This window comes from Typha latifolia, chromosome 10 (genome assembly GCF_019914945.1).
Source record: "Typha latifolia isolate L0001 chromosome 10, TyphaL0001v2, whole genome shotgun sequence".
In the NCBI taxonomy this organism is placed as follows: Eukaryota; Viridiplantae; Streptophyta; class Magnoliopsida; order Poales; family Typhaceae; genus Typha; species Typha latifolia.
Window position 1 is genome coordinate 10,894,249 of NC_133095.1, and position 10,090 is coordinate 10,904,338.

Sequence of the window (10,090 nt, forward strand, 5' to 3'; positions counted from 1 at the left end):
GTGCCTGTAGAAATGTAGGAACATAGTGGCTAAGTATCTGAAGCTGAAGCTGAAGCTGTTGAGAGGCTGTATTAGTGTCCATATTTACATGTGTATAGTGAGGGAAACTGAGTGGCTGATTGGGGGCAGCTAGCTAGGGCAGAGAAACCTCTTATAGGACTACCATTAGGCTTCATGACCTAGTACCCTCAATAAGAGACTAATTATTCTTCAATTAATAAAGTAACAGACTAATTGAAAAAATTACAAAATTCATAGATTAACTGTGAAAATCATAAATTAACTATAAAATTCGTAAATTAACAGTAAAGTAAATGTTTGTCAATTTCTTTTATATACTCATAATACTAATGTTCTTTCTTTTTTAAAGTTGACTGTAACATTTGATTCTTTTAGGGTTCTTAATTGGAAAAAAAAATCTCATGTACTAGTGGGATTGTGTTAGATTAAAAATAATACTTATAAATCATAATCATTAGAAAAGTATTAGTAATTATAAAATATTTTCAAAAGTTTGAATAGGGTATTAAATATCATACTTATCCTCGTCCTCCTTTTCTTTATCACCGTAATTTATAATTCATTTACAAAGTTAGTAGTTAATTTATAAAAAAATTACTCTACTCTTTTTTTATTTATTCATTCATATTTTACTCATTCACCACCTTATTTCTCTTCCGTGAGAGGTTATATAACTATTTCCAAGGAAAAAAAAAAAGGTTAGTAAATATAAATTCATAGATTAACTTTAAATTTCATAAATTAACAGCGAAATTTATAGATTAGCTATGAAATTTATAAACTAACTACGAAATTTATAAATTAACTATGTACCTAATACAAAATTACACGGTAAAATAAATGTTTCTCCTTTTATTTGAGGTACTCATAGCACCAATATTCTTTATTTTTGAAAGATTGATCATAACATTTGATTCTTTTAGTTTTTTTAATTGGAAAAAAAAATCCATGTATACTTAAGAATTCGTGTTAGAATAAAAATAATACTCTAAACTATTAAAAAGATATTAGTGATTATGAGATGTCTCCAAAAAATTAAAAAGGGTACCGTATCCTTTTTCTTTTTACAAATGTAATTCGTAGTTTATTTTAAAAAATTGTAGTTAATTTAGAAAAAAAAAAACTCTTTTCTTCTTCTTATTTTTCTGTATTTTACTCATTCACCATGTTATTTTCCTTGTATGAGATGCTTGTAGAATTATTTCCAATGAAAAAAAAGAAGACAAAAGGTTATTAAATATAATTGTGAAATTTGTAGATTAATTGTGAAATTTATAAATTAATATGAAATTCACAAGTTAACTATGTACCCAATATGAAATCATAAAGTAAAAAAAATATTTCTCTCTTTTAGGTACTCATAGTACTAATATTTCTCTTTTTTGAAAGATTGATTATAGTATTTAATTCTTTTAGCTTTTTCAGTTGGAAAAAAAATTTATGTGCACTTAAGAAATTATGTTACATTGAAAGTAGTACTCAAAACTATTAGAAATTTGAGTCTATTATAGAGAGAAGGCTAGAAACTGGAAAGATATAAAGAGATGTAAGATATTACATATCTATACTCCAATTTAGTGTTTTCACATCTAAAACTCGTGATGGAGGAAAATAATTTTAAAATTCTTTATTCTTTGATTGACCCTAAATAAGTAAAAATTTAGTCTATGTAGATAGATTTTACAATGACAATAAGTAAAAGCAAAATGACCTTTTTCCTTAAAATATAGAGAAATTTGTTACCCTATCTTTTAATAAAATTATGGTTTACACTTTATATTTTTATTATTTACAAATCGAGATCTATGATTTAGAGAATACGTGCAAAAAAATATCGTACCGTTAGATCAGTTAGTTAAATTTAACTAAATATCTGAGTTAAGTTAACTATACTAAAAAAATTATGAAAATACCCTCAACTAAGTCATACTAAGGGCATTTTAGTCATTTTAAAAATAAAGACATTTTAGTTATTTTAAAAATAAAATATCTCTACTTAATGAATATTCTTACGATGTTAGTTCAAATCTAATCCAGGATATTTTTACACATATTCACTAAATCAGAGGGCTCGATTTATAAATAGTAAAAATATAGGTATAAACCACAGTTACATTATAAAAGTGAGTGTTATATACAAATTTCTCTAAAATGTACCATACCTTTGAAATGATCCCATGCTTCCAAACCAAAAACAACTTATTTCTTTACTCAAATAATTCTCTCATGTCAATTTTGGATCACAAGACCTGTTTAAATCTTTATTCAAGTGGCTATAGTTTTTTTTTTCTAATTCTTTCTTTGAAACCTCAAAAGCCATCTAATATTCTAAATCTATTTTACTAAATCAACTAGGATTATCTTACTTTAGGAATCTCTGTATTATCAACTTTCAAATAGCTAAATGAGATATGATCTTAATAGATCATTTCGAAATATTAAATGAATCATATAGCTTGTGCTGACTGAATAGAGGTGCCTTATAACAATATTATAGTGTATTGATATCCACATAATTGTATATGATCACCAGTGAAAATTTAATACTAACCTTAATCTAGGAGAAACTGATGCATCAGCGAAATTTTAAAGATAAGCAAATAATAGAAATAATGAAGCAAAACAAACAAGACCAATCTTTGCACGGAAAAAACTCAAATTAGGGTAAAAACTATAAATCCTTTACATTATGATCAAATTAACCACTAAAATATTATAATAATTATAAGAACCATATATTGACTATTCACTGAATCCCACAACTATATTTGAAGATCTCTTATTCGTTAGAACCCACGATTAATTGATTTTCATGATTAATCAATTCAATATAAATGATCCTGTCCTCCTCTAGACAACAACATTCTACAATTAAAGAACAACAACCACAATTAATGATCTTCGATGAAATAAAATTCTTTTGTTTTCTTTTTTATATTTTTTATTAGTTTTTGTGGTTAGTAAATTTGTGAGAAATCAAAGCCTTTATAATTTCTTTATATTTAATTGTAAAAATTAATAGCATAACCTCTTTCACATTGGGCAACTAAAATTGGAACAATTTTAGTTTAAAGAATAGTATTATAGGATTTCCGTTCGAAATTCATTTAAATAGGATTTTTGTTCAAGCAAATTTTTTTATGAGAGTTTTTTCTATATAAAAATTAGTGTGCTTGCTTGTGCCATTACATATCATATTTTAGTTGTTGTTTGTCATTCTAATTATAATACATCTTCTAAATGGTAGTTAAATATTTTTCATTCTCAATTTTGATTCTTTATTTTATAGGACAATTTTAAATTCCTAACTTTTTAAGGTTCGATATTTCCTTAAAAAAGACTCAACTTTTATAAAATCAAAATTAATGCCCTATCGTTACCATCATATTAATTAGTAAATGATACTTCTTAAATTACTAAAGTACTTTTACTGACTGTGAGAGTAAAAATCATTCCATATGAGCCGACTGTGAGCATTGATGAGAATAACTTAGGAATTTAAAATTATTAACTAGATTAAAAAAATAAAATTTTCCATGTTTTATTTTATTATAATGTGGTGAGCTAAAATTAGTAGAAGCAGGATTTTTTTTAAAAGAAATGATTAAAAAAAGGATTGGAACCCCGAATTCATGAATAGGGGTTTTCTTTTGATATAAATTTCTATAGTTTCTTTGGGAAAAGAAAAATAAGAATTGATCTATGTTCCCAAACCAAAAGTAAAATCTTTCATTAATTAAGTCAACTAATTTTGTTACGACTATGCCAATTTTGGATTTCAAAAATCTTGTTAAATTTCGAAGACTGATCAAAGTCAATTATCCTGAGTAAAGGCAACTACATCCTATAATATATCATACCTTTGAAATGATCCCATGTTTCCCAACCAAAAACAACTTATTTTTATATTCAAAGAATTCTCTCATGTTAATTTTGGATTTCTTGTTCTTTCTTTTGAACCTCATAAACCATCTATATTCTAAATCTATTTTACTAAATCAACTAGAATTATCTTATCCTAGTAATATCTATGTGCTATCGACTGTCAAATAGCTAAATGAGATACGATCATAATAGATCATTTTGAAATATAAAATGAGTCTGACTACTTGTGCTGATTAATTTACGGTACTATCATGTATTGACATCCACGATGATCACCAACTGGTTTAGCTTGTTGTTTTATTATTTATTTTGAATATCATCTTATTGGCATACTTGCAATCTAACACCTCTTTTTTTCAAGTAATTAAAAGCAATACCATTATAATATTACCACAACGGTAATATTATAATTGCCAATAAAGCTTTTTGACTCTTTTAGAATTATCATCATGGTTAATTTCTAACAAAATATTCCTGATAAATTATTGTTAAAGTTGACAATCGTTTCTTTCTAGAAATTTAGAGCATAAAATAATTATCAAATATTTTTATCTTGTATAAAAGAAGATATTTTTCTTTGGACTATGATATTGAATACCTTTCAAATCACTTTAAATAACTTATACAAGGATAAGATACATATATCTTTAATCTAAGTTTAGTATTAATTGTGATTACTTAAATTTAACTAAGCTTTAGATGGCAATAATGATATCTTAAAAAATATAGTAGATATTACTTAAAAATCTCATAAATTTAATAGGATGGATCAAAACGTGGACGCACACTATGGCCTCCAAATGATATATATATATCCCATCCTCACACCCTCTCTTTTCCCATCTGTTTTCCAATCAAATTAACAAAGAGAATTAATGGCGTTACCTCTCTTTTCCAATTTGCAGAAGCAACTCCTCCTAGTACTTCCATTCATCATACTTCTTCATGCTCCCACAATCAAATCACAAGCACCAGACTCCCATTACTATACCACCTGTGAGACGGCTGAAAACTACACAGCTAGTAGCATCTTCAAAACCAACCTCGACCTCCTCTTATCCTCCCTCTACTCCGCCGCCTCCGTTTCGGGCTTCTCCAACGATACTATTGGCGAAATTCCCGACCAAGTCTACGGTCTTTCCCTATGCCGTGGCGATCTGTCCCTCTACGAGTGCCAAAAATGCCTCAAAACTGCGATGCAAGATGTTGTCGTAGATTGCCCGCATGGCAAGAACGCCCAGATATGGCGCCATTACTGCTCACTCCGCTACGCTAACGAGAGCTTCCTTGGCTTGGATGAAGGCTATTACGTCTATCAAGGTAGCGGCTCCAATGCTACGGATCCAGAACTGTTCAATGACCGTTTAGGCAATTTGATCGGCTCGCTTACTACCAAGGCTGCTTATTCATCGTTGCTAATGTTTGCGGCCGGGTCGGCGAACTATACTAGCTTTGATCGGATCTATGGGCTAGTGCAGTGCACGAGGGATTTATCCCACGGCGGCTGCAACCGGTGCCTCAGTTCGCTTCGCAGTGAGATACCTAAATGCTGCGGTGGATATGATGGAGCAAAGTTGTATGGAAGGCATTGTATAGTTCGGTATGAGTTGCGTCCTTTCTACAACGATACGGCAGTCAACGAGTTGTCATCGCCTCCACCGCCGCCAACTCCATCTCCACACGCGGCAACTCCACCGCCGCCAACTCCATCTCCACACGCGGCAACTCCACCGCCGCCAACTCCACCGCCGCCAACTCCACCGCCATCTAAGAACGGTAGCAGCGTTAACCCAGCAAGTCAAGCTGCCGCTCCTAATATCGATAATTACCAGTCTGAAACTGGAAATAATTCCTTTGACCATTCAAGTTATTGTAGTCTACTCTAGTTTGTCAACGTAAAGGCTAAGTGATAGTACTAATTCTGGTGTAGGAACAAATGGAACTACAAAAACGATTCTTATCATTGTCATAGCTGTGGTTGCTGGGTTCTCTCTCATCCTCGCCACATTATTATTTATCTGCTTCCGAAGAAGGAAAGCAGTGAGAACCATCGCACGTAGTAAGTTTCTGGCAGAATTAGCTTCTCTGATCACAAGCTAATATAGATGGTCTCATGTTATATATATCTACTAACAGTTTACTTAACAATCTCTCTAAAAGTTTAAGCTAGTAGAGAGCGGTAATTTCGATTTTTCATATTCTAATAGTAATCAATAAAGCTTATCTCTATGAGCAGATGGTCGAGATAATCAGCAAGACATTGTGACTTCAGAAGCTCAGTTATTTGATTTGGATACCCTTAAAGCTGCCACCAATGGATTTTCAGATGCAAATAAACTTGGAGAAGGTGGATTTGGACCAGTCTATAAGGTAAACCTGCAATGCATGTTAAATGCTCTAGTTTGCATTTAGACTTTTATATGCAATGGTACTACCTCTCTTGCAATATTACTACCACACATGCAGGGCATGCTGCTAGGTGGGCAGGAAATAGCTGTGAAGAGGCTTTCATGGACTTCACGTCAGGGACTAGTAGAGCTAAGGAATGAGGTTGTCCTGGTAGCTAAACTTCAGCACAGGAACCTCGTACGGCTTCTTGGTTTCTGCTTAGAAGAGAAAGAGAAGCTTCTTGTCTATGAGTACCTCCCTCATAAAAGTCTTGACACAATTCTCTTTGGTATGCTTTATCTTCCAAATGGTTCTCTGTCTATAAGCACAACGTCATCGTTATTTATCGATGGTTCGTATGGATAACCTAGGACGTCTGAACTCAAAACCTTTTTTTTTCTGCTTTCTCTCAAGATTAACAGTGTTTAGTCTACTTAGATATGGCTTTAGAAATTAAAAAAAAAATTTGAATAGAAATCGTCATCTTTCTCTCTCGTCTAGCCTATCTCCATGACAAGAGTAACATCCTTAAGTGGAACCAAGATGGTAGATTAATCTTTTTACCACCTTCAACATAGCTTATATAGTAATCTAAGTTCTACTTTATGATGCATGCAGATTCCTCTAGACGAGGAAAACTAGACTGGGGAAGCCGATACAAGATCATTGAAGGGATTGGTCGAGGGCTTCTTTATCTTCATAAAGATTCATGTCTAAAGATTGTTCATCGTGATCTTAAAGCAAGTAACATATTGTTGGATGGAGATATGAATCCTAAAATTTCAGACTTTGGTCTTGCAAAACTTGTCAACGTAGATGAGACCCAATGGAACACTAGTCGAATTGCTGGAACATAGTAAGTACAGATTTTGCATATTTTCTAGCAAACCTCCACACAGATTTAACCGCACTTACCCTCACACTGTCACACTTGTAAGCATTGTTAAAGCTAATTGTTTCATGAGCTCTTTTTTTTTCCTTTTTCTTTTTCTTTTTCTCTTTAAAGGAGACTAATATTTTTCTCAATGTCTTAAATTCAGTGGGTATATGGCACCAGAGTATGCTCTGCATGGAATCTTTTCAACGAAATCAGATGTGTTTAGCTACGGTGTAATAGTTCTAGAGATTTTGACTGGTCAAAGGAACAACTCTTACCAAGAATCCGGTCAACTGGTAGACCTTCTAAGATATGTAAGTAACTATCTACCCAGCTAAAGAGTTGATTAAAAGGAAAGTATCATGCATATTCTTCGTATTGAGCTATACTCTTTGGCAGCCTTGTACATGAAAATTTTAATTACTCGCTAGAAGATGATTACTCAATTAGAATGCTAAACAATAGCTAAATAGGAAATGCAAGAACACACATAAACATAGTATTTTTAACATGAAAAATTCCTTATTAAACAAGGGTAAAAAACTGCGAATCTCTTCTCCGTGATCAAACTAAGCACTATAATAATCAGCGGTTATAAAACACTTACAGACCGTCCGTTGTTACCCACAATCATCTTTGAAGTGATTTGCTTAACTCTCCCTCAATACACCACTTCCCGTGCTTAGTGTCTAACCTTGGTGACCCTTAAGGTTGAAGACCTATCTTTGTGACTCTTGAAGCAATAGCAAATTCAATCTTGAATCTTGTAGAGCTCCATTAAAATATGATACAAAAGTTTCACCATTCAACTCTTTCAACTCTTCTCTGTTTGCTTTACTAAAATATTTTCAATGGCCTCCCAAAAGCCCTGGTATTTTCCTCAAGACTTCCTTTTATAGTCCCAAAAGATAGGCTCTCCAAAAACCCTAATTTGATGACAACTCGGACTGAAAATGTGATTTATCTGTGCTCCGTTCGAACGAGTTGAATTTCGTTCAAACGCCTTTTCCATGTTGGACAGTGAGCTCTCTGGAAAACCTCGTTCAAAGAACACCTTTCTCACGTTGGATACAATGAGCTCTCAGAAAATCTCGTTCGAACAGATTTCAATCTCATTCGAACGGATTTCAAACAGAATTCTAGCAACACTATTCTTCAAACAAAAATAGCTTCAATTTTGATTTCTAAATGGAAAGAGGTTGTGCTATTGATCTTTACAACAAATCTAAAGAATTTACATCATAAAAGACTTTCTTTCTCACAATTTTGCTAGTCACACAAAAACTAACAGTATGGTGTCCAAGTTCATGGTAGGTGCCTTTCCTAAGCGAAGGCATTTACGCTCAAGTGTTTTTATATTAATATGGTAGTAGTTTGTCACTTAGAACTCATGGTCTTTGACAGATTAATTTTGTTTTGTTTTCCTTTAAAGATATTATTTCCTAAATTTGAAGTTCATATGGTGCTTGTTGTCCACTTAGCCAATGGATCGTGTATACTTGCTGCCATGCATATCTTACTTCAATGCAAAACAAGGTTCGGTACAAAGCCAAATCCGAAGAAATTCTCTTTTAGGTTTGTTTCCATGTCAAGCTTTTGCTAGGAAGTGAATGATGAGTGTTTTTTGGGTGCTTGGCTTTCCATAGAAGAAGAGTTGCTTTGCTTTTTTATGGGTCTTGCAAAGAGTATTTGACATATTCACAAACGCTTTATGTAACACTGCCCAATTGTACTCGTCTAAGCTGGTTCATCAAATAGGTGTGGCAACATTGGATTGAAGGGAAGGCAATTGAAATAATAGACAAATCTCTAGATACGCATTGCCAATCAGAAGGCGTGTTAAGATGTATACATATTGCGCTACTCTGCGTCCAGGAGGAATCTTCAGAGAGACCTAGCATGTCATCCGTCATTCTCATGCTAAGCAGTTCATCTATCAGTCTTCCAACTCCTAAGCTACCCTCTTCCCTTCTTCGAGGAGGCATCATCAGCGAGTCAAACATTCTTGAGACGGAAACATCTATTGATTTCCCCAGAAGTGAGCGTTCTATTGGAGGTGCACGCTAGTGTAGTCAAGAGAAGTTTACAGAAATGATTGTGTTATATTTGTGCTAAGATTGCAATGTTTCCATGCCATGTTGGATCATTACTTTCTCTATTTTTGAGTTATATGTATCTGTGCTTACATATATATATATATCTGTGCATATGCGTACACGTACATTTGAATATGAACATGAGTGTTGATTTTTCCTAGTGCTGCATATGAGAAATGATCAGGAGATAAGATAGAGAAGGCATGAGATGGATGCACATTGCATATATACAAGTGTACTGTAAGAAGAACAGAGAAAGAGACCACCCTCGGTAAATATAATCATTTACTAGGATTGTTGGTAATAACCCAATCAAGTAGAAGTATCAACATAGCAACTATTAATTACATGATAGAATTACTAGTGATGTTTGGGGAGATAGGCCAGTATAATCTACAGTGAAAGAGAACTCAGAAACATTTATTGAAATCATGTCAGCTTCATTGCGAGGTTAAACTGTAAATAACATAGTGCCATTTGTAAATTGTGTAATATATATAGTAAGTTTCTGGCAGAATTAGCAGCTCTTATTACAAGCTAGTAGAGATGGTCTCATGTTATCCATATAGATACAGCTAATTATATAACTTGCCAATTTATCCAAAATTCAAGCTGGTAGAGAATAGCAATTTAGATCTTTTATATTCTAGTAGTAACTGACAACTTATCCTTTATATTCATTATTTTCTCTCTTCTAGTGGAATCATTGCACTTCTAACATGAAAATATATTGAAGCCCGGTTTGCTTAGACTACTTTGATCACGAAACTCTCCCAAAGAGAAAATAAGACGAATAAACACTGCATGGGAGAGCAACATGGGA

At 32.8% G+C, this 10,090-nt stretch overlaps 1 protein-coding gene across 1 annotated transcript; it reads left to right on the forward strand.

The window, feature by feature from the left end:
* The first annotated feature begins 4,781 nt into the window (after positions 1-4,781).
* Positions 4,782-9,238, forward strand: LOC140796010 (cysteine-rich receptor-like protein kinase 25). Its single transcript, XM_073148847.1, has 6 exons — positions 4,782-5,772; positions 6,143-6,276; positions 6,373-6,583; positions 6,913-7,150; positions 7,335-7,485; positions 8,930-9,238. Exons 1-6 carry the CDS (start codon positions 4,782-4,784, stop codon positions 9,236-9,238), a joined length of 2,034 nt encoding a protein of 677 aa, XP_073004948.1.
* Positions 9,239-10,090: the final 852 nt, after the last annotated feature.

Coding starts and splice junctions, on each gene's coding strand:
- LOC140796010 (XM_073148847.1), top strand. CDS start 4,782: ATGGCGTTACCTCTCTTTTCCAATTTGCAGAAGCAACTCCTCCTAGTA. Junction 5,773..6,142: donor TAATTCCTTTGACCATTCAA/GTTATTGTAGTC, acceptor CTCTATGAGCAG/ATGGTCGAGATAATCAGCAA. Junction 7,151..7,334: donor AGTCGAATTGCTGGAACATA/GTAAGTACAGAT, acceptor TCTTAAATTCAG/TGGGTATATGGCACCAGAGT.